The 24,630-nt window shown below is 44.1% G+C and overlaps 1 protein-coding gene across 2 annotated transcripts in view; it reads right to left on the minus strand.

Moving 5' to 3' along the window:
* PIK3CG (phosphatidylinositol-4,5-bisphosphate 3-kinase catalytic subunit gamma) overlaps nucleotides 1-24,630 on the minus strand; it is a 202,812-nt gene that overhangs the window by 74,977 nt on the left and 103,205 nt on the right. For both annotated transcript variants that reach the window (XM_085654135.1, XM_085654136.1), the window contains exon 8: nucleotides 11,379-11,509. In XM_085654135.1, the coding sequence (XP_085510261.1) occupies nucleotides 11,379-11,509 (131 nt within the window). The remainder of the gene's footprint in view (nucleotides 1-11,378; nucleotides 11,510-24,630) is intronic.

Raw genomic sequence — 24,630 nt, forward strand, 5'->3', positions numbered from 1 at the left:
TTTTTACTTTATATATTAACGAATTGGGCTCTACACTAACTAAGTCATGCAAGGATATTCCTAGGGCAGGCAAATTTGACATTCCAGCATTATTGTATGCTGATGATGCCGCTCTCTTAGCACGTACGGCTGTAGGGCTCCAAAAGCTTTTAGATTCTTTTGCTAAATTTATGATTGCACTTGATCTTGGAGTGAACTTCTCCAAATCCCATGTGATGTTTGTGGGTTCTACCCCAAAGAGAGTTAAAACCATGTCTTGTGAAGGTCATGTTCTATCTCGGGTGTCTAGATTCCCTTATTTAGGTGTCATTTTTGATGACAAGTCCACTTGGGCCCCACAATTGGCTGCCAAACGCAATGCATTTGCTAGGGCCACACTTGCTGTCCTAGAATTTGGACGCAAATTGGGGGTGAAGCCCATGCAAGCCATGTTGAAGGTCTACGTAGCAAAATGCACCTCCATTGCACTATACGGGGCAGACCTGTGGGGTTTTAAAAATATTTCTGATCTACAAGTTGTAGAAAATAGATTCCTAAAATCACTATTATCCCTCCCATGTTCTACATCAAGCTATATAGTGCATCAAGAGTGTGGGATTGACTACTTAACTGATCGTATAGCCATTGCCCCACTTTTGAAATGGCTCTCGATTTGGCTAAATCCTGAACTAGAATTGAACCATGCAATTTTAAAAGATTGCCTATCCTTAGAGTATGGCAAAACCATACCGTGGTTGAACCAAATTAAAATTCTAGCAACGTATCTAGGCCGACCTGAGTTATTTGAGAATCCAAGCACCATAGTAAGGGGGGATCTAAAATGGGCTAAAGACACATATAAACAGAGGGCTATGTTAACAAGGGAGGAAACAGAATTACTCAAACCCACTGTAAAGGCACATCAGCTGATCACCACATCTAACAGTTTAGAGCCTTACCTGGGTATTGTCAATAAGATGGACCATCGTTTTTTATTAATTAAGTTCAGATTGAACAAATTCCATCTCTTATTGACTGACTCCCCTGGTTGGACTAAGGAGAAGGATTTGGGGATCTGTTCGTGCGACAGATTCTCAATAAAAGACACTATGCACTTTATCTTTTTCTGTGAACACCTGTCTTTAATCCGTAAAAAATATATCATTCCTCTTTTAAAAAACAAAGGCTTCAGACAGGCGAAACCAGCTCTCATGCATCTTCAGATGTTGGGTTCTCCTTGGGAAATATTTAATATTGCCACTTTTTTAGTAATTTCAATGAGATTGAGGAAAAAGATCACATGGTTATAGTGTATATCTTTTTATTGTTCGAGTAAATATTTATTGTAATTTTATGTCAAATGTTTTTATATGGTTGTACTGTTTTATGTTCAATGTACTTTTATGGTTTTTGCTATGAACCGAATAAAGTAATTTTGACTGACTGACTGAGTACCTCTGAAGTAAATACAGAGTTACAATCTCCCAGGTAGCTTCTCAGTTCTAAACAGTTGATTCAAAAACAGATTGAACTTGAAGTTGATCTATTTAGTCAAATAGAACAGATTCATTATATCATTGTTTCTATTGCCTGACAGCACATGCATAGGCCCAATGAAATCCATATCTAAGTTTTCCCACATTGTTTCAGATACTGCTACACTCATCATGGGAGTTTAATGAGTAACCCGCCTCTTCTTACTGTGCACATATTTCTTACAATGATGAATCCATCCTTCCATGTCAATTGTCATTCTTGACCAAAAATTACCTTCATGAGGCAAATTCAACAAAACTGTTCTCACCTCTCCCAGGCCACAAATTATTGTCCTCTTGGCAACATGCTGCTTTCCAATAATAATTCCTCTTTAAACTTATAAAACAGTGTGCCTTGTTCTCAGGGTTCCTTTCTGTTTATACCAACCCATTATGTATACTTTTAAACTGTTTAAAAATATGATTCATTTGAAAAGCTTCCATGCACTGATAGTGTTGGCATACTGTTTCATTATACACATCTCCTTTAAAAACACAACTGTCTCACATTCCTCTTACGCGAAAAATCATATCCCACCTAAATTAGACATATTGGGGCCGATTCACAGAACTAATATGAGATAAGATTCTAAACTTACTACTTTTGGTATTTACAGAAGGCATGTAGTAGTAGTAAAGTTAGAACTCCAAAGTTTACTACTACTAAACTAAGACAAAATCCTAACTTTATGACTTTCGGTATTCACAAAAGGCATTTAGTAGTAGTAAAGTTAGGAATTCTACCTTTACTACTACTAAATGCCTTTTGTGAATACCGAAAGTCATAAAGTTAGGATTTTTTCTCAGTTTAGTAGTAGTAAAGTTAGGAGTCTTAACTTTACTACTACTAAATGGCTTCTGTGAATACCAAAAGTAGTAAGTTTAGGATTTTATCTCAGATTATTTCTGTGAATCGGCCCCTTTGATGGGAATTCTGCTGAACTATGTTTCCAACATGAAACATATAAAAAAATGTATTGATACCCTTGAAATCTGGCTACTAATCTTGGTTGCCACCCTCTTTCGTATAAGCAGCATCACATTTATAATTTGGGTTTCTAAAGTTCATACACTTTCCCCTTTGCATTTGATTACCACTGGGGAGAAACAATCTGTACATTTCTCGATAAAACTCTGTGCTACAATTTCTTCCAATATTTTTCTCACTTTCTATCTGACAATCAAAAATACTCTATGTAAACGATGGCGCCCCTGAAATATCACCTCCTTCAACTTTATTTCACACATATATCCTTTCAACTTCACTAGAATCCCCTGAAATACGTTCCATTATTTGCTCAAAATTCCATCTACCAATGTTCCACTAGCAAAACTTGTTTGTCACGTTCAGGTTTCAAGATCAAGCCTAAATTACACAGACCTAAATTATATTATTGTCTCCAACCAAAACTGCTGTCAGCCACACAAACAATTCCTTTGCATTTGTTTTCCTTAAATATTACCTTTGCAAGCCCCGCACCGTGGATGGCAATGGCTCCACCGTTTGTACCCTACAAGTTCAACTTTCACTCCCATTTCTCTCAGATCGACTTTCATTGTATTATGATATACAGTGATCCTGTATCCACACAAACCTTGATCATGTTACCATCCACTTCTAGAGCACAATCTACTTTATAGATTGCAAATAAAACCTCTTACTGTTCTTGTGCTCCACGCTCAAGAACACCTTCTGTGTGTATGTATATATTTATGTATGTAGATGTTATTTATGCATGTGGTGTTTCTATATTGCAACCCTAGCCAAAAGGCAGCAGAGCTCTGTACTGGGTCAAAGGCAAGTATAAAGTCAACGAATGACAGGAGAGGTAGCTGGTTTGTGGAAAAATAAGGTATTGTGATGTAATGTTCTTTAAAGAAGCGAGTCTTCAACTCCTTCCTACATTGGAGCAGCATTGGGACTGACCTGATGGATACAGGAATGGTGCTACAGATGGAGGGTGCCTAGATGGAAAAGGCCTGCTGCCTTTTTCTTTTTTAACACTTCTTGGTCTGTGGTCTAATGGTATTCTGGCTGCAGGTGTGATGAGAACCACCAGAGATGGTAAGTTTGTCTTCACGATAAGGTGTTGGTTATGATAGTTTGATAAATGATGCAGCTGGTTTTCAAGATGGTGTGGGCCGGCTAGGAGAAGCAATGGATTTCCATCAGTATGGGGGTGATGTAATCATATTTCTTCAGGTCCAGGATGATAGCTGCTGTTGCATGTAGTATGCTCTTAAGAAGTGCTAATGTGATAGTTGAAAGTCCATGGAGCGTTACCACCATCCAGATGCAAGAGTATGAGAGTTTGATGAATAGCAGTTCTGAAGTTGCTTACTGGAAAAAACATTTTCACTTTCTTTAGAAGAGAGCTGGTACCAGACCGGTTTTGTGTTTTTTGGCAATTTGTTCCTTGAGGATGAGGTTGGTGTCCTGGGTGAATTCAAATGACTTGGCACTGGGTGAAAGTTGGGGTTTAAAGCAGTCAAGATTCAAATCATTGTGCCGTATAGGCATTGTTTTTTGTTGCTGGCAAATAACAGCAATTTTTTCTTGCTTGAGTTGAACTTGAGGTAGGCACTGGACAACCAGGTTTGTGTTTGAGGCGCTAGATGCCTGAAACATAAGTAGAGTTGTGCATCATCAGCATCTTGGTGAATATTGATGTTGTTATCTGTGAGTAGAGCACCAAGCTGCTCCATGTTGAGGTTGACGATGACAGGGGGCAGAATGGAACCCTGGGGCATTTTGCAGGTGATAGGGATTTTTTGTGACTTGCAGATGCCCATGTGAACATAGTTGTGTTGGCTGGGAAGGTAGAAGTAGCACCAAGGCCCTATCCAGTAAATCCCATTAGAGACTTTAGGGTGCGTATTAGGATGGGATCGTCGACTGTTCTGAAAGCAGCAAAATCAACAAGCAGAAGTTATTTTCATCTATGGTCAAGAGGTCCTTGTCATCAGTGGGGAAGGTAGCGGTCTCCATGCTGCAAGTGGTCTGAAGCCAGACTGGCAGTCGTGCAGGAGACGGTTAAAATAAATGTAATCTTGGTGAAGGAACACTCACTGCTTTTTCCATGAGCTTGCAGATTGGTATAAGGTAGGTTTCATTAGAGTGGCCTGTCTTAAGAGCTTCTGGGAAGATGTCTTGAGCAAGGGAGGCATTGACAATAGTGAGAAGGGATGAGAGAGCATCCCCAGCGATAGCTTTTGTGAAGGATGAGAGTAAGGCCTCATCTTCATAAGAAGTGGATTTGAGGGAGTTGAGTATGTTGGCAAGATCTGTTAGATATAGGGCTTTGAAGGCTCAAAATTGCAGGACCTATGGGAAGGGGGGTGTGTAAGAGATGAAGCAGGCTTGGTGTTGCCAATGTGTTGTTGGATCTTCTGTATTTTTTCACTGAAAAAGAGGTTGATGGCATTGTACTTTTCTGGCGAAGTGAGGAATTGTTGGGTCACGCAGGGGGGTTGATGGAGTGCTTGATTGTCTTGAAAGGCATTCCGTTTTTATTAGTGGCTTCATAGATGGTATTGGTATAGTACTTTTCTCTGGCCAATGAACGGTCTGCCTGTGTGTTGTGCAGAGGGATTTCAATATCAAGCCGTCATCAGGAGTTCTGTTTTTATTCCATTTTCTCTACTGACTGTGGATGGATTGTTTATTTTGCATCTTCTGTGCACACACGTCTACGTTGAAGCCCTTCCTCAATCAGTGCAAATCCACTGACATTTCCACCATTTGCTATATATTAATAAAGTAAACAAATACTAAATCAGCTTTTCACTTCTAAAACTGAGGCACAGCATTACATCCACAATGACACATCCTGGCACATTCCTTGCAAGAGCAAGTTGATGTTTTGAATAAGATTACTTGAAGATATGGCTGGAAAGTTTAAGGACTTTCATGAAAATTAGATAATAGGCTAGAAATGAGGTGGGAACTCATGCAGCTAGACTAAAAAAATGTCTCCTGAAATACTTACATTTTGTATTAATTGTATAGATTGTGTCTTCTTCTGTGTGAGATTTTGCATGATTAAACCATTATCTGAATTCAGGAAGCAAGATAAGCAAAGCACACCAGATAATTTTATATAAATTCAATTAGCTGGACATAAAACTCCAGTTCATCATGAGTACTAAGGGACTATTGGGTTAACTTCATCACAGCAAGTGAAGTTTGCACGAGTATATGGCACCACTTTCAATGAACAGAACGTCTGCATAAACACGTAATTTTATTATTTTTACTCTACAACTTGGGAGCTAGAACTAAGTAAGGGTCAATAAAATGTCTGATGGAGCATGATTTTTGTTAATAAAATCTGTTTGGGAAATTGACCCACACAAAGCCCTACACAACCAAGGCCCAAGATACCTCAACAACCGGGTCAACTTCTACACTCCCACACGCCAGCTTCGATCAACCAACCACGCCCTCGCCGCCGTCTCCCGCATCCGAAGTGCCACCACAGGAGGAAGATCCTTCTCCTACCTCGCCGCCAAGACGTGGAACTCCCTCCCGACCCACCTCCGCCTGACCCAAGACCACCTCGCCTTCAGGAAGCAGCTCAAGACCTGGCTGCTCGAGCAGTAGCGGACCCCCCCCCCCCCCAAGCGCCTTGAGACCCTCCGGGTGAGTAGCGCGCTATATAAATGCTGTGATTGATTGATTGATTGTGTGTTTTAATAATACTAACGTGTGTTAAAACCGAAATTACTAAAACGTAAAATCCTTGAAGGTATAACCGAAAAATGTGCAGCCTCTGTATGTATTTCTGAGAATTAGAATAACACATGTAAAATGGAAGTTTTCTTTTAAAGGGTTATGAATTATTAATTTGTGTGTCTAATATTATTGTTCTTATGTTTCCTGAACTGCTGGAATATTCAAGCACAAATGCGAAACAGCTCTTTTATTCTTTGTGAAAGTAGAGTAGCCCTAGAAATGTAGAAATGATTTTTCTTTTCTCTCTGTTTTCCTTGCTAAAAAGTGTAGGCCTAAGCAAATGTAATGGTTAGGGGATGTGCTTCCGTGCTCCTTTGTTTTCTTTTCATGTTGTTTCCTGATGTCCTTTCGAAGAATTACATTTACAAACTTAAAGAGCGGAGAATAGTACCACTCTTTCCTGTCTAGGCAAGGATTTAGAATGAAACTGTTGCCATGTAGTTACAAAATATATAATTGTAGTTTTCTTCTTCCTGTCTAGGAAGTTATACAATTTTAGACAAATACTGTTTGGTGAAATTTGTAAAGTCATCATAGAGTGATGTTTGCCTCCCCTAGTTCTGGCCAATGAGAGTGACTTGTAGGGTTTAGGAGAGTTTCTAACTTAGTGTAATAAAGTTGCAAAGTCAGTATAAAGACCCTGGTGGGAAGATGATCTTTGGCTCGTTCACAGTCTGGTGACCTGTCCTGCATCTGTGATATGTTGTATGCTGCGCTGTGCTGATTCCTGATCTGGCTGGCATTCCTGACTGCGGAGAACTCTTTCCCTAGAGACTTTGCACATCATCGGCTGGTGGTGCTGCCATACTATTCTCCTACGGTAGTAGAGATAGTTTACTTGACTAATTGCACACTGTGCATTAGTTTTCTCTAATTTACCAAGAGGTAACTCAATTGTGATTTCTCTGATGTTTCCTTGTTCCCTCTTCCACCTCTCTCTTTCACCTAAATTTGATGATCTCTGAGTAATTATGTTTGTGAAAACTGTGATGCTTGCCTGTGATATTATGAATAAAGTGTTTTTCATATGATCTGTATTTGTGAATGACCATTCATATTTTCTAAAATAATACCAAAGGTACTTAGAAAGAATTGTGTCTGTCGTTATTTCTGAGTCATGACTTTATTTTAGGATAACAATTGTCATTTTATTGATATATTTTGTGGTGTATTTTATGATATAACTGTTTCTTCATTACAGGTCCTCATGAAGGAATAGTTCTCTGATTTCTCTACTAAGTCCCTTTTAGCTCTACCAAAGATCCATTAGAGGACCTTTGATATTGCTAACAGATATGATAATGACTAATGGGCCCGTCATTATAGAGTTTACGCTTCTTTAGGTATTGTGAAGGTTGGTGCATGTGGGTTATTATAGGACCACCCACCACTTCTGCTGTATCATGTCCATCCATGATAACAGTAATTGGGATACATAGTAATGGTAGTCAAAATAATGACAGGGTATCATGAAGCATATAGCTTAATTGAGAAGACACCTGTTCCATTAAGTGCTGTCAAACACCTTGAACAAAGCAGACATCGGGAAAAAAACTCCACATATTTTATTTCATAAATCAAAGATCCTGTCATTTTGCCTAGAGCCTCAGACATAGAATCTAAAAAGGGAGTGTGGTGAACAAATGCAAAACCCTACATCAAAGTTCAGATTTTATCTATTTGAGGATGTGGAATTTTATAAAATACCTGCTTGCTTAATGGCCTAGATACTTCAGTAATTTACTTGAACAGTTAAAAATCCACTTGTCCCATTTGGTGTTATGTAATCCGGTGACACATTACAGTAGCATTCTCATTATATCAGAGGTATGGTAATAGCCTCTCTTATTATGCCAGGGCCAGGATATAGATTCCAGCAGTTTCTGATCATGCATGTTTCAGATTATACCAGACTCTGAACATAGCATGGATCTATTTATCTCAAATACTGGAATATTCACAAGCTCTGCGTATGCAGAAACTCTTCTTATACATAGGCTTTGTTTAGGTTAGCCTTCTGATCACCCCAGTGCTCTAAATATGCAAACCTGCTCATTATGCACGTGTTCTGATCGTAGCATAGTTCAGGATATATAATTGTGCTCTTTCTTACTTTGTGTCTGAGACAGCATCTTGTGAATTGCTGTATCAAATTTAATTTTGGTACAATTTTGTGACTTCATCAAATGTCATTCTGAATAAACTTTGATTGTACTAGCAGCCTAGTGCCCAGGTTGACAACCAAGGATCAAGGAGGTCATTCCTAGGCTGACACTGTGCAAATTGTGTAATTTGTTTGCAAGTCACTTTATCTCATTGTGCTTCAGTTCCCTTGTTGTCTACATACTATATCAATGACTTACAAATTTTACAATTATGTAAGCTCTGCAAAATCTTGTTAGAGTAAAACTGTTATGGCCCTTTTACAAACGTAATGGTTGCTTACACACACAAAAGCTGTTTTTCATCCATAAAAGGGATTACTCTCATGATGAATTTCCTGTGAGCAAATCTACTCGGAGGGGCTGGAAATTGACAGGAAGTGTTTCTTCCAGGGCCTGAATGCCTGTTGAGTTTGTGCACAACGTAAGTTTACCAACTTACGGGTATTCACCAATTCTTCTCCAACCACTTCCCTCCCACAAAAAGGTCAGAAATTACTCGTGGCAAGGGGAGGTGTAAAACGTTTTCCATGGTGGGAAGGGAGTTTCTCCATGGGGAAAAATAGTGTCCCCCTGGACAAAAAAGAAATAAACGTTTAGACAAGAGAATGTGCACTTGTTCAACAGATGGATTTTCACATGAGCAACTATGTTTATGCACATTTACCAAAGCAAAAATGAAATTCACAAACGTTTGCTAGACGTATGACTAGAAATTTTTGCAGATTTCAAGGCATATATCAGTAGAGTCTTGTAACTTTATGAAAGTCGAACATTTCCAATAGCGTAAGAACATAGACATGCAGGTGCGCTTTTTTGACTTATTTACTTGAAAATTATGCCAGTGTTGGTTTTACAGGGACCACATTGGTTCTACACTTATTCTCCATTATTATTATTTTTTAAATATTGGTATGCATCAAATATGATTCATTACATGATGATTTAGACAAGTGGTGTTTAAAGGTGTCCTCAAAAGTGCACCATAGCTGAGTACAATGTCTGTAATCTTTGTCCGTTTTTCCCAAGATGCAAATCCTTCCTTTTGCTCCTTTCAGATCCACGCCCCTCCCTACATGTCCAGTACTTATCCCCTCAGCAGTGGTGTACCCCAGGGCTCTGCCCTGAGCCCCACGTTGTTTAACGTGTACGTCCGCTCTTTGGCCCTCCTGGCCAAAGCCCGGATGATCAATATGATATCATACGCGGACGACACGCAACTTCTATTCACTTTCACCAATAACCCAGCCCATGACCAACTGAAATTTCGTGAAGATGTCTTGGCCATCTCTGATTGGATGGCGGAAAACTACCTCCAACTGAATTCTTCAAAAACGGAAGTGCTTCTGGTTGGCCGGGACCCCCATAAATGGGACGACCAGTGGTTGCTCGCTGCACTGGGCAGTCCACCCCAACCGAAAAGCACAGTTAAGAATCTAGGGTCCCTGATGGACAACTCCCTCTCATTCAAACTACATTCCAAAAAAGTGGCAGGTACATGCTTTGGCCACCTACGCAGTCTGAAACCCATTCTGGTTTTTTTTTACGCTTCTACCCGACAAGTGATCATTCAATCGGTGGTTGTGTCAAGTCTTGACTACTGTAACGGACTGCTACTGGGCGTAAATAAAACTGTCACAAAGAGACTTCAAAGGGCACAGAATGCGGCTGCCCTCATTCTCTTTGCCCTCCCTAAGTATTGTCACACCTTCCATCTCCTGTACCGCCTACACTGGCTGCCCATCGAAAAGAGAATTCAGTTAAAAACTCCTTGCACCACTCATACGATTCTACACAGCCAGGGCCCCAGAAACTGCAGGGGCTCTGCACATCATATGTCCCAACGCAAGTACTGCGCTCCGCAGATCTGCATCTGGCTTGCACTCCTAGGGTGCGCAGGAGCAGAGCAGGGGGACGCTTGTTTAGGTCCCTGGCCCCAGCCCTATGGAACTCTATACCAATTGCCACGCGCAGCACACAAGATCACTGGGCATTCAGAAAACAGATCAAAATCTGGCTGTTTTCATCCATCTAGCACACGCTGTGTGAGCTTGCTGTGCTTCTGTCCCCTAGGCATTCAGAAACTGATAATACCTGGCTGTCTTTTCATCTGGCTAGCAACCCTCCCCTAGGCCACCCGTCCTCGAGCACTGGGATGCCCCGTTGCTGGGGTAGCCATGCGCTATACAAGCACCTCTAAGATAACTATTTTTAGGGTTCATTATTTCTTGAAAGCAAGCAAAACTGTTTGCAACCTTTCTCCGTTCTGCAAATATTTTTGGGCATATTGTTTGCTTTCAAAATAAAATCAGTGGTCTTGCTTCCGTTCTTCTACATTCATTTACATAGAATAAAGGAGCTTTGTGGGGGCATTATAAATAGGCGTATACTGTTAAATTGGGCAAATACGTACATATTTTTATATTGGAACCACAGTTATTAATACAAACTGAGCTTACAGCTCACTGCATGCCTTTAAAGCACTCACTCAAACACTAAAAGCTGTGCTTTAAGGAACCATATATAGCATTCTGAACACCTTATACACATCAATGCATATACAGTACCTTAGCAGCAGATAATTCGTTCAAACATATAGTGGGACATTAAACTAGAATCCAAAGGACTTGTGCTGTAGATCAGGAGACCCCACTAGATTTGTGTACAGAATAAATATTCAGATTTGTTGTTCTTGACTTTGAACAACACGTCCTAGGCTTTGGATAAAACAAATTCCACAAACCTCTTTTTATCATCGTGGGGCATACATATTTCATTAATAACAGGAGTGAATGGGAATCCATGTATAGAGGTAAGACTGATGCAAAATAAATAAATGTTTTTGAAATTTATTTTAAAAATGCCAAGAAGCACTTGTGGCCACTGTCGGTTTCCAATTACCAAAAACATATTTTCAAAAGCAAATGTAATTAATTCTTATGTTGGGACTTTCAAGTAAACACAAACCTTATCTTCAAGTGGACACTTTTCTTTAAGCCACTGGTTCAACACTTCATCCTTGAATGCACCGGTGTTGCCCACTGTGCTTTGTTGTATCTGGGCAATAGTTGTGGCATCCTTAACTATCTCAATCATTCCTAAAAATTAAGTGGAGCATATTATTTACACGTCAGAGTAATCTTGAAATGATATGAAACAGGATGATGAAAACACTTGTACAAACTAATGTCTGGCACGTTTCCCCCAGGGGGTCTGCTGTCTGAGACGTTTGAACAGATTAACCTTTTCAATAACATCCATTGTGGTCTAGGACAATAGCCCACAGGTGGCCCAGTGCTCCTAATCCTAGTCTTCCTGACATCAATAAATGTTTATTTATTTTGGGTTACTTTCTGTCCCCTGGACATATGAGTTGTTCCCTAAAAGAAATATCCCTGTGCCCATGGTTTAGAGCGTGAGAGATGGAAACCTTTTTCAGGGATGTGAGAATTGTGAAGTTTATTCTAGCTGGCATTTTCCCTGTTTAAAAGATGTAGGCAGGACATCTTTAGTGTGCACTGTACTAGATGGTGCTTTGATGTTACAGGTACAGCAGGGACAATTATAAACAAGTCAACGACTTTGAGGGGAGGCACGGTAAAGAGTATTTCATTTACTTTCAAGGTAATTGAATGTATGGCATGTGCTAGGTTGAATTTAATTTAAATTGATTAAGGGTAGAGTTGGGGTTCCAATTATTTAACTAAGATGACAATTATTCAAAAGATAATTGTAGGGCTAGGTTAAAATTAATAATTGAATTTGCATTGAATTACATTTTAATAATTTAGGGCTAGAGTTAGTGTTAGACCTGGCACCTTGAAGTGAGTCTCCCTTCCACTTTTTGTCGCTGTGCCTCATGTGTTTTGCTGGTGTTTGCTGCTCAGAGCACTGTGCCACTGCCAACCAGTGCCACAGTGCAAGTGCTCCCTATTTAAAATGTATATGTTGGTTGGATTCCATGATTGGCTTATTTGGTTTACTGTCAGACCCCAGTAAAGTGCACCAGGAGTGCCCAAGGCTTGTAAATACAAATGCTGCTGGTGGGCTTGCAGCACTGGTTGTGCCACCCACAGAAGCGGCCTGGTAAAATGTGTCTAAGGTCTGCCATTGCAGAACCTGCGTGCAGTCTGGTACTGTCATGCTGACTGGGCAAGTGCACCCACTTGCCAGTCCCTAAACCTTCCCTTAACTTCATATTAGTCACCCCTATGGTAGGCCCAAGGGCAGGGTGCATTGTAAGCACAAGGCAGGACAAGCCCTGATGTGTGTGGCATGTCCTAATAGTGAATTACAGCCATTTTCGTTTTTCACTATTGTAATGCTACCTGTTCTCCATAGGCCAGAATGGGCTGTTAGAATTGCTACATTCTATGATCCTAACAGACCCAGGGAACATGGTAGAAATTCGAGTTTAGTATGCCTGAACTCAGAATAATAAAATACATCTTTTAGTAAAGTTTATTTTAATATTCTGTGTTTGCAAATACCACTTTTAGAAAGTTGCTATTTGCTTGCCTAACCATTTCAGCCTGCCTCTGCTATGATGTGTATCTGCCTGTCTGGTTTGTGTGAGTGACAGGGCTGGGGAAACCCAGAGGGGCAGGGCTAGGAGCCTGGTGGTGAATAGAGAGATTGACAGCCAGATGGGTGGGAGGAGTACACCTGGACTCTGAATCGGGCTGTGCTCTGCCACCACAATGCTGGCTTCACCCCCTGTGGAGCGGCTGATGTCTCTGCCCTGCACTCTGAATGGAAAGTCAGAGTCATGTCAACAAAGTGCTCAGGAACTGGTTTGGACTGGGCAAAGGCCCCTCTACCCCAGAGGAACAAAGGAATTAGGGGTACAAGTATTGGGACCCTGCTACCAAGAAATTAGATCCTGCTTGACAAGAAGAACCTCTGCCTGAGGAGAAGGAACTGGGAAAGCTGTAAGGAGGAGTACTGTCCCTGACCAGGGGATTGGCCTGCAGTGGTTGCCTTGCTGCTGAAGGAGGGGAGAAAGACTACAAAAGACTTTATTTCAACTTGTGCTTAAAAGATCTCCAAGGGCTTGTGCTGAGCTTGCCCCCTGAACGAAGTCCCAGGACCAGTGGACTTCACCCCCCAGCTCCCCAGAGTTCTTTGGAAGTGCCTGCTGCTGTTGTTGTGCCTTCTGAGGGACTGCGTGTCGCAAGGAGCTGGAAGCGCGACTCAAGAAGGAGAAGCGTGCCGCCATCGGAGCTGTTGTCGTCGCATCTCGCAAGGTGTGTCGCAGCTGCAGCATCGCATCGAGCGGAAGCGTCTCGCATCATCCAGGAAGTGTCTTGCAACGCCGAAGAAGCGCGTCGCCATCGCAGCCATCGTAGCTGACGCATTGCACCGCATCAAGAAAAGAGTCTTGCATCGAGGAAGCAGCGTGTCGCCATCGCAGCCATCGTAGTTTTCGCATTGCACCGCATCAAGAAAAGCGCCTCGCATCCACGGAGAAGCGTGCCGCCGTCAGAGCTGCTGTCGTCGCATCGCGTAAAGGGGTGTCGCCGCTGCAGCATCGCACCGAGCGGAAGCGTCTCACAAACGTCGGAGAAGACTGCCGCTGCCAAGGCCGCTGTCGTCGCATCGCGTAAAGGGTGACGCCGCTGCAGCCGACGCATCGAGTCGAGTCTTCTCGCAACATCGGAGAAGCGTAACGCATCTGGAAGATCCTCACGTCTTTATTTCTTTGCACCAAAAACGTCATCGCATTGACATCGTTGCAACACTTTCGTTGCCCGGCGTGTCGCATCTAAGGTACATTGACTTAAAGTGTCGCATTTAAGAACTTAAGAGAACTAAGCAAACTTCTACCAACTAAAGTAACAGTATTCTGTATTTTTGTCGTTTAATGGTCTTGTGGTAACTCTATATAAAGAATCCTTATTTTTAATATTAAACCTGTGTGATGTCCATTTGTAGTGTTGTCACTTGGTTACTGTATGTGTTCACAAATGCTTAACCTATAACGCTCTGAGATAAGCCTTGTCTGCTCGCGCCAAGCTACCTAGAGGGTGAGCAGGGGTTATTTTAGGAGTGTAACCCCTTACCCTGACTAGAGGAAAGGTTCCCTGCTTGTCACAAGTACCTACCTGTGCCAACCAGAGAACCCGGATTCTAACATTGGTGGTCAGCGGTGAGGATTCTGGACTTGCATTTGTGACTCATGTACAGTGATTGGTGAACACTACTTAGTGAGTGCAGACCTTAAACGCAACCAATACTTGTTGGTAGATTTCTTTTTGGGACTTTCTATTTTTGAGTACTGCCAAGCTTAACCATGGTGGAAAAAGCAGCATCCATAGTCTCTGTTAACACTGAATTTGAATGGGAAGAAGAGAAACTGGACAGCTACCCGGTGAAACAGCTAAAGTTCTTCTGCAGGAAATTTAATGTTTGCACTACTGGATGCAAAAACAAGCCTGGATTCTTCAAGGCGCTGAGGGCCTGGGTAGAAGCAAGGAATGCCACTGATAATGATAATGCAGAGGAGCAGCTAGATGGGCCAGTGGGCCTAAGAGGAAGGAGAACTCCTTCCCCTGCCGGTAGCAGTGTTTCTGGTAAAAGTCTATCTCCAGAGGAGTTGGCAGATAGAAAAGAGTGTAGGATGCACGAATTGGAGCTGACCAAGCTCAAGTTAAGTGGGCAGTTAGAATTTGAAATGCAAAGTAGAAAGTTAGCCCTACATGAAAAGGGTTTGAGGGAGTTGGAGCTGAAAGTCCAGAGTTTAAAAAAAGCTCCCTCTGGTGGCAGCACACCATCAGTGCAGGCAGAATCAAGGGTGTACATACCCAAAGATGTGAAAATTACTTTATTGCATGATTTTAAAAAAACCTTTGCAAATGCAAGAAATAAAATGTAGCACATTAATAAGTTTTATAAAATTGAGCCCCAGTTCCTATAAAACAGATTTGTTTTGTAGTTTCCAACATGTTTTCATGCGTCTAAATGCCCGCATGGAAGCTTGTCCAGCTGTTGTAGGGATCCTGAAATCTGAGGCACTGCTTGAGGTGGTGAACAACTTATCTCCTCCACCAATGTTTTTGCAGCACGGTCCATAAACTTAACCAGTGCACAGTTTAAGTTTATATTCCGTGGGTCAAAACATGCCAATACTGCAGCTCTGCATGATCTAACTTCCTTGTTGTTCCAGCCCCTTCGTAGGAGGGACCTTCTATCCTTCATGAGGCTTGGGCACAGGCATAAAACATGAGTTATGTCTTCCCTATGATAGCCACAGAACCGACATGGTTCCTGAGTTTGATCTCTTTTCCATTTGGGAAGGTGGCAAGACAAGGGTATTGCCCCTAATCTTAGTTTTAAAAAACAAAGTTTGGTGCGTGCACTGAATGGTAAAGTTAGATATCTCTGAGGTCCCAACTGATCATATGATCTAAGAGTCATCCAGCCGTGACTTTTTTTTGCAAGACTTGCCTTGTCTTCCAAAAAAGAGAGTCTTTTTGTGCTTATTGTTGCTAGTCTTTTAAACTCATTTTGACTAACGTGTAGATCCCATGCTTTGCTCAGACCTAAGATGTTTAGCCCGCTTGACAAGTAGCCGTGCCCCGCTAGCCATCGTTTTGATTCCAGGTTTGCCAAAAGATGTTGCGCTAGGCTGCCCTCCTTGGATATCCTCAGTTTATGGCAGCTCACTAGGAAAGTCATCATTCTGCCCAGAGATTGTTTGCAAATTCCCAGTTCCAACCTGATTTGTGCCGGGGACGTATTTCCTGGCAGCTGAAAGACCGTCCTAAAAGTTTTTGCAATAATTTTATCAAGTTGGCCACTGTCCAGTCCTTTAAACAACTCACTTCCGTATGTTAAGGTTGGAATAATTTTTGCCTGTGCCACCTGGAGTGTTGGAGCGAATGTTGGGCCGAGTAATTTCCTGTGGATAGAGCTGAGTGCAAATGCTAGCGCTGTTCCTTTCTTTTTTTGCTCTCCCAATTGGCTTTTGTATCTTCCATTGTTGTTGAAGAGGACTCCTAAGTACCTTTGGCAATCGGTTTCTGTGATGCTTTCCGAGTTTAAGACCCATGCCAACTTCTTCGGCCTTCCCGGGCGAACCGCCAAGATTTTAGTTTTCTTGTTGTTTATCTGAAGCTCGTTCTTGATTGAGTATGCGGCAGTTGCATCCATGAGCCTTTGTAGCCCTATCTTTGTGTTGCTTAGGTGGACCACATCGTCGGCATATAGTAGGTTTGACAGCTGTAGGCTGCCTAATTTAGGAGCATGCGAATTGACTGTGTTTAAATTTTCCGGGAGATCCGATAAAAATAAGTTGAAAAGTGTGGGTGCCAAGACACAACCTTGTTTGAGTCCTTGCGTTGTTAAAATTGGTCGAGACAGTCTGGAACCGTCACCAATTTTGATCCTGATCCATGTGTCCTGATGTAGAAGCTGTACTGCTCTTAATAGTCCATTTGGAATGTTCAATAAGGAGAGCTTCTGCCATAGCTTGGCCCTATTAACCTTATCAAACGCCGATTTATAATCTATGAATCCCATGTAGAGCGATCTAGTGCTAGACTCTGCCTGATCTATCAAGCAGGAGAGAGCCATAAGATTAACCGTAGTGCCAGTGTCTTTTGTAAATCCAGTTTGGTTTGGAGGGATTACTGAGCGTTCCTCGGCCCATGCCCTGAGTGAATTTAGCAGCATCCCTGCAAAGTACTTCGCCTCGTTATCAATTAGGGCATCTAACCGATAATTTTCTGGGGATTTTTTGTCACCTCCTTTGAAAATTGGAACGAGAATTGATCCTTGCCAAGAGGGTGGGATGGTATTCTTTTCTAAGATGGAGGTGAAAAGTGGAGCTAGCTTGGAGGCCCAGAAGGCTGAATCTTCCTTAAACAAAGCTGGAGGAATGCCTACAGGACCTGGGGCCCCATCATTCCGACTCTTTTTGATCAGCTTTTCAATTTCGTCGTCCGGGACTGTACTGTGCTCAATGCTGTTGGAGTAATTTTGGCTGTCCATATGCTTTTCGGTTGCCAGGCCTTTATGAAAATGTTCTTCCCTGTTTAGCACTTTGCAAAGGTGTTCCGGAGGCAAGTTAGCCACTGTTGCTACATTACTGCCCTCTGTGCCAATAACCTGATTAGGGGTGAAGGTTTGATGATCATTAAAGTGACTATGCAAAAAGAGCAACCACTCGGACTCCAGTATGTTTGATGAGGCAGCTTTCTGGACGCGACCTCCAAGGCTGTTTATCGTGCGCCAGAATCTCGCAGAATTGTTTGTCCTGATGTCGCTGTATAGTTTGGCCCAAAAGCAGTTCCAATCGGCCCTTCGATGTTCTCTTTTTACAGACTTTAAATGACTTTGAGCTTCTCTCAGTTTGGTTATAGTTAATGAGTCCATTGGCTTTATTTTTAGTTCCCGCCATAACCGGTTCATGCTTCTTTTCGCCGATCGTATCACAGGATCCCAAGAGGACGGCTGTTGAATTCCTGTCTCTTTTGCATGCGTTATTGGTTTTGCGTGTTTGTCAGACAACTTCCTCGCAAAGTTTATCCTATTTGCAATTTGATCTTCGGTTGTTGGGGTGGTGTTCTCAATCATGTATTTTGCCTCCATTGCTACCTGCTTTAGGTTTTTGACCGAGCACTTAATTCATTTTAAATTTATCGTAAAGCTTTCAAAAGATTGTGCCCCTGCCTTGGCATGTTGAGTCAGCCTTATGCTAAGCATTATTTCTTGCGGGCTGTGGTCGCTTTCTAGTCTGTTGCCAAACCCGAAGCCGGAGATTTGCTCCAAGAGGGGAAGGCTGACGAAAGTATAGTCAGTAAAGGATGCACCAGTTTTTGATAAAAATGAGAGGCCAGGTGGCTTGTCCGGAGAAAAACGCCCATTAAGGGCTCTGAGGCCAAGATGTTCTAAATTTCCTTGTAGGGTGCGGCCTTTCAGGTCTTCCTTGGTCCATCCTGGATGGTCCTGTGATGGTATGGCCCAGTCGCATTCCTGTGATTTGGTTATCTCGTTTTTTTTAGGTTAGACATTAACCACATGTTGAAGTCTCCAGATAGTATAATATCTGCATTCGAGGATCCAGATCTCATTCCCAGCACCGTCGTTATCACCTCATCTGAGAGGGTCTGCCTGGACGTGGAATTTGGGCGGATGTACACATTCAGTAAAATTATGGTCCTGGACTGGCCTTTGTAGGTGCTGAAAGAAATTCCTACAGACTGGATAAAGTGGGAGGGGCTTGTGAGGTCCCATGAGGAAATTGCATTGTTTGATGATATGTAAATGGCCAGACCTCCACTGCCTCGTCCGGAGAATTTCGTTTTCAAAGCTGGAGTGTGGTGAGTTTTAAACCCTTCCAGGTGCTGCGGCTCCGCGAGCCATGTCTCTTGAAGCAATATGATGTCAAATGTCCGTAAGTAGGAGATCATGGCATCGTCCCCCAGTTTGTTTAATAGCCCATTTATATTCCATGAGCAGATCCTTAGTGGACAAGAATCTTGGGCCATTTGGTCGTTGTTTTGTCAGCGTAGCAGCCGGGTTGAGTTTAATGATCCCGCCAACCAAGACCATGTGCAGGCCTGTTCCAGTCCCCTGTTAAGAATGTGCTGACCCTCTCTTACTTTTTTTTCTTTCGAGTCGGAGATGGGGCTTTTAGCCCGGGCACTCCTTAGAACCGAGTAGACCGCTCTTTGTCCTGCGCTAGGGCGCTCAATGGCTCGGGTTTCCTGCAGAACATGTGGGTAGCCCGGTTCCCTGCCGGGGACTATGGTAATACCCCACTTTTTAAAGGTACCCAAAGATGTAGTAAAATATTTTTTTTTTAAATGATGACATAGGGCAGTGGTTCAAAGCCTATGAAGTAGCCATGTCTTCCCACCGGGTCCCTGAGAAGGATTGGGGAGCGGGGTTGTGGGGACGGTTCCTTAGTGAGGGGCGGGACACACTGCTAGACTTGCCTTCAGATGATTATAATTCTTATCCCCATATGAAGGCAGCTTTGATGTCTAGGTATGGGTTGACCCCGAGTTGTATAGGCAAAGGTTCAGGGGTTGCACCAAGATTCCAAACAGCACGTATGTTGAGTATGTGACTTTTTTTTTTTTGCAGAGCACTGGATGGTTGGGTGAAGGGTAGCAAGGTTAATAATTTTCAAGGGCTTCTTGATTTAATGTCATGGGAGTCCAGTAATAGTTTTCCTGAGCTAGGCCAGCACCTGATTGATAGTAGGCTGACTAACCCTAGGCAGCTTGCTGAGGAGGCGGACCGCTGGGTCAGTACCAGGGTCCACAAGGGTCACGTGGGAGATTCCGCCAAAGGTGGGCAGGGTCCCCAGCAGAAGAGTGGGGGGGACAAGGGCAAACAGAGGGAGTTCCCAAGAAGGCCCCAAAGTAATCCCCAAGGGAACCAAGGGAAAGGTTCTCAGCCTCCCCCACCACAGAAACCGACCGGGGCCCCGACAGGTACACCTGTTCAAAAGGGGCCCATAAAATGTTACAAGTGTGGTAACATGGGGCATTTTGCCTCTGATATAAAGTGTCCTTTGTATGGTAAACCAGCACCCACTGGTGCTCCACCCCGGCATGTGGCTAGTGTAGCCTTGGGGGAGGAGATGGGTGTCCAAGGTGGGTGGGGTCCCACAGAGATGTCCCTTGTCTCATTAGGAGACTGTGAAGTGGTCCCCCAAACCCAGCTGCCTGAGAACTCTAAGAAGTACAGGCAGTGGGTGACCATAAATGGCCGTAGAGTGGAAGTTCTGAGAGATACAGGAGCCAGTGTGACAGCTGTCAAGTGTCACCTGGTGTCTCAAGAGCAGGTTGTCCCAGGAGCATTCTATCCAGTTGATGCCGCTGACAACACAGAGAGTCACTGCAAGGTGGCTCAGGTTCCCTTTGAGTGGGGGGGGGTCTCTGGTACTCTTCAGGTAGCTGTGAGGCCCGCCATGCCTGTAGACTGTCTGTTAGGGAACGATTTGGAGAGTTCACCTTGGGCTAAGGTGGAGCGGAGTGCTCACCTGGAGATGTTGGGTATGCCGGATTGGGCGTGTGTCACCACACGGTCCATGGCAGCAAGTAGAGGTGCTAAAGAGGTCCTGGAGCCTGAGAGGGAGGCCCAGGGACCGGCCTTAGAGAGACGGAGCAGGGGGCGCGGGAAACCGGCCCCTGAAGTTCCCATGGTCCAGGAGGGAGCAGACCTTGAGGGGATTGCCCTGGAGCCTACAGGGGAGCAGATAGCCGAACTGGGAGACCTGCCTGAGCTGACCCATTGGCAGCAGGAAGGAGGTCCCACCAGGGAGGACTTTTGTAAGGCGCAGAAAGAATGCCCTTCTCTTGTGGGTATGCGGCAGCAGGCTGCAGACCAGGCCTCAGGTGATCAGTCTGGGTCACATTTCATTTACTGGGAGAACGACCTCCTGTATACAGAGCCTAAGGTTGCTGAGCCTGGGTCAGCCCGTGCGCTGGTGGTACCCCAGGACTTCAGAGCCTTCCTACTGGGGCTGGCTCACGATGTACCATTGGCAGGGCATTTGGGGCAGGACAAGACCATAGAAAGGCTTGTCACCCACTTTTATTGGCCTCAAATGCGCAGGAGTTCAGACAGTCACTGCAGGACATGCCAGACTTGCCAGGCAAGTGGAAAGAGTGGGAGGAAGCAGAAGGCTCCACTCCAGCCATTCCCTGTTGTCGGTACCCCATTCCAGCGAGTGGGGATTGACATTGTAGGGCCACTGGACCCCAGGACAGCGATGGGCAATAGGTTCATCCTGGTCTTGGTGGACCATGTCACCCGGTACCCGGAAGCCATCCCTCTGAGGACAGTGACGGCCCCCGTGGTGGGACGTGCACTGATGGGAATTTTCTCCCGTGTGGGATTCCCTCTAGAGGTGGTGTCTGACCGGGGTACCAATTTCATGTCCAAATACATGAAATCCCTTTGGCAAGAGTGTGGTGTAACCTACAAATTCACCACACCTTACCACCCCCAAGGAAACGGGTTGGTTGAGAGATTCAACCGAACCCTCAAAGGCATGATAATGGGCCTAGAAGGACCCATGAGGTGTAAGTGGGACGTCCTCTTACCATGCCTTCTCTTTGCTTACCGTGAGGTGCCACAGAAGTCTCTAGGGTTCAGCCCCTTTGAGCTCCTGTACGGCCACCCAGTGAGAGGACCTCTAAGTCTGGTCAAGAAAGGCTGGGAGCAATCTCCCAGTAAACCTCCCCAGAATGTATATAGTTACATGCTGGCCTTCAGGAATCAGACTAGGCGATTCAGGCACCTTGCTGAGGCAAATCTGGAAGCCAGCCAGGAGGAGATGAAGCGGTGGTACGACCAGAATGCCACTCTGGTAGAGCTTCAACCTGGACAGAAGGTGTGGGTCTTGGCCCCCGTGAAGCCATGTGCGCTCCAGGATAAGTGGACCGGTCCCTTTAAGGTTGTGGAGCGCAAGAGTCCTGTTACCTACGTGGTGGACCCGGAGTCTCCTAGGAACCCCTTAAGGGTCCTACATGTCAACCGCCTCAAGCCCCACTTGGAGAGGTCCCAAGTGGGCATGCTCTTGGCAACAGATGCTGGGATGGAAGAGGAGACCGAGCCTCTTCCTGACCTCCTGTCAGCCCAGGAGCAAGATGGGTCAGTGGATGGTGTCATCCTCTCTTCCGCCCTGACCCCTGAGCAACAGAATGATTGTCGCCAGCTGCTGGGACAATTTTCTGATCTGTTTTCCCTGGTTCCCGGTGTCACTGATTGGTGCATCCATGATGTGGACACTGTGGATAGTACACCTGTGAGGCACAAGGCCTACAGGGTGACTGACAGGGTGAGGGCCTGCATCAAGGAGGAGGTCTCCAAGATGTTTGCACTCAGGGTAATTGAGTCCTCCAGCAGCCCAGTGGTCTTGGTCCCAAAGGCTGCAGCGCCGGGAGCCACACACGAACTCCGGTTCTGTGTGGACTACAGAGGACTCAATTCAGTCACCAGGACTGACGCACACCCCATCCCCAGAGCTGATGAGCTCATAGATCGGTTAGGGGCTGCCCACTACCTCAGCACGTTTGATTTAACGTCTGGGTATTGGCAGATCGCCTTGACCGATGGGGCCAAAGAGAGGTCAGCATTTTCCACCCTTGATCCTTGAGATTGTATTTGTAAAGCGCAGCTATCACTCCGCAAGGAGTATCTTGGCGCTGACGTCATACGGTGATGAAAAAAGAAATAACTTAACCCGCTCAGAACATTAGATCAAATCAAGACAACAATCCTCCGTAATGCCATAGATCCAGGTTTTAAGGGCTTTCCTGAATAGGAGTTCAGTGTTGCAAAGTTTAATCTGGGCTGGGAGCTTATTCCAGGCTCTGGCACCCAGAAAGGCCAGGGTTCTTGCGCCCTTTAATTTATATCTGAAGTTGGGCAATTTAAGGAGGTTAGCTGAAGAGGACCTGAGCAACCTGGTGGTAGTGTATGGAGTGAAGCGTGCCGACAAAAATTTAGGACCAACATTCATTTTTTGCCCTAAACGTAATAAGAAGAATCTTAAAAAGGATTATTTTGGGAACCGGAAGCCAATGAAGTCTATTCAAGGCTGCAGAGGCTGAGGACTTTCTAGGAAGTTTAAGCACCAGGCGGGCTGCGGCATGTTGTACCACCTGAAGCTTCTTTAGGACTGACCTGTTAACTCCGGCCAGAAGGCCATTACAATAGTCAATGCGAGAGAGTATCAGAGCCACAGCAACAGACTTTCTTGCAGATAAAGGGAGAAACTTGAACATTTTTTTTAAGGTTTTGATTAAACCAAAACACATGCCTGCTACCGCTTTGGTGTGAGGTAGGAATGAGAGAGAGTTATCGAATTGTACTCCTAAATTCCTAACGACCTTCGCAACCTCAGGCGGTGGAATCGCTCCATCAGGCCACCATTTGGATGGCTGGAAAAGGACATCCGCCCCTATAGGGAGAATCTCCGTTTTATCAGTGTTACATTTCAAATGATTGTTCAGCATCCATTGAAGGGCCGCAGTCAGACAGAGTTTAAAAATGATTCCTGTGTGGAATCATTCTCCAAAGAGATAATCATTTGAGTGTCATCTGCGTATGACATAACCTCAATCCCGAAAGAGTTAATCAGATTAATAAGGGGGGCCATATAGACATTGAAGAGTAGCGGGCTTAAAGAGGACCCCTGAGGGACTCCTTCTGTGATGGGACGTTCTGAGGACAGGAACGAGCCTAGAGTGACTGCCTGTCTCCGAGAGGTCAGGAAAGATTTGATCCACTTCAACACCATACCAGCAACGCCGCTGCATTCGAGACGCCTCAAGAGAATATCATGGGAGATCGTATCGAATGCAGCCGATAGATCTAAAAGAATCAAAACCGCCCTCCTGCCTCTATCAGCAATCATTTTCAAGGAGTCGGAGACTTCAATGAGGGCCGACTCTGTAAAATGTTTGGGCCGAATCTGAAAATTCGCTTTCTGATTGTCTTTGGCTGTGTTAATTTTTCTAGTAAAAAATTCCTTTTTTGCCAATTGAATCTGGATAAAGTAGGCTTTCCTACCTTCCCTAAATGTTTTTTTCCGATCCTCCCTATATCCCTTTCTCCACTGTCGCTCCAATTGCTTGCAATGCAGGCGTGCTTGGGCCAGTTGGGGAGTAAACCAGGGAGAATTTAGGTTCTTAGGTTTTAACGGCTTGCTCTCCATGTCTGAAGGCATAAGAGTCTTACAGACATTAGTCAGCCAGGACTGAAATAGACAAGAATCTATCTCTGTTTTGCCTGTCAAAGTAGGTGCAAGAGCTTTAGCCACCATCAGTAGATTGGGGCTTTTAGCAATCTGTGCCCATGAAGGCCCCTGCTGGAGTTTGTTAAACAATTTAATTACCTGTGCCTTCGGGGCATCGTGATTCTAAGAGGAATGAAGGAATGATCGGACCAGATTAGAGGGGAGTGAGTGTCTACAGCGAGCCAGGGTAGGTTAGAACAAATCCCATCAAGGGTATGACCTGCCAAATGGGTGGGTCCCTTCACAATTTGTCTTAATGAAAATTGGTCTAAGACTTGGAGAAAATTACCTGTCCCAGGTTCAGAGTCATCCTCTAAGTGGAGATTAAAATCACCTAAAAGCGTGAAATTCACATATTTAAGCATGAGGTAGCTCAAAGAATCACTGAGAGAGTCAATGAATTTAGGATTTTGACCAGGAGGCCGGTAGATGAGGGCACCTGAAAAGCATGAAGTAGCA

Source organism: Triturus cristatus, chromosome 4_1 (genome assembly GCF_964204655.1).
Source record: "Triturus cristatus chromosome 4_1, aTriCri1.1, whole genome shotgun sequence".
NCBI lineage: Eukaryota > Metazoa > Chordata > Amphibia > Caudata > Salamandridae > Triturus > Triturus cristatus.